At 59.2% G+C, this 370-nt stretch overlaps 1 protein-coding gene across 1 annotated transcript in view; it reads left to right on the top strand.

Moving 5' to 3' along the window:
• LOC104532569 (glutamate receptor ionotropic, NMDA 2C) overlaps positions 1-370 on the top strand; it is a gene marked incomplete at its 3' end in the record, with an annotated part of 8,438 nt that overhangs the window by 6,259 nt on the left and 1,809 nt on the right. The window contains 2 exon segments of the mRNA XM_029087434.1: positions 28-154; positions 156-240. Of these exon segments, the coding sequence (XP_028943267.1) occupies positions 28-154; positions 156-240 (212 nt within the window).

A 370-nucleotide genomic window follows, 5' to 3' on the forward strand; every position in this document is an offset into this window, starting at 1 on the left:
CCTGGCCGGGCTGATGGCTGTCCCCTCTGTCTCCTGTCTCCACAGGGCCAGGAGGTCCCTCCTTCACCATTGGCAAGTCAGTGTGGTTGCTGTGGGCTTTGGTCTTCAACAACTCGGTGCCCATTGAGAACCCCAAGGGCACCACCAGCAAGATCACTCGCCAGCTACACTGCCAACCTGGCTGCCTTCATGATCCAAGAGCAGTACATCGACACCGTGTCGGGGCTGAGTGACAGGAAGGTGGGGCTGGTGATTGGGCTGGGATCCCTAAAAGAACCCAACAGAATAAATAAGGGTTTTTGGGTGGGGAGAAGTCCCCAGGTGCCACTGCTGGCTGGGCATGGCTGGGGAGATGGAGGGCTGGCTGGGG

Source organism: Antrostomus carolinensis, unplaced genomic scaffold (assembly GCF_000700745.2).
Source record: "Antrostomus carolinensis isolate BGI_N321 unplaced genomic scaffold, ASM70074v2 scaffold15491, whole genome shotgun sequence".
Classification (NCBI taxonomy): Eukaryota; Metazoa; Chordata; class Aves; order Caprimulgiformes; family Caprimulgidae; genus Antrostomus; species Antrostomus carolinensis.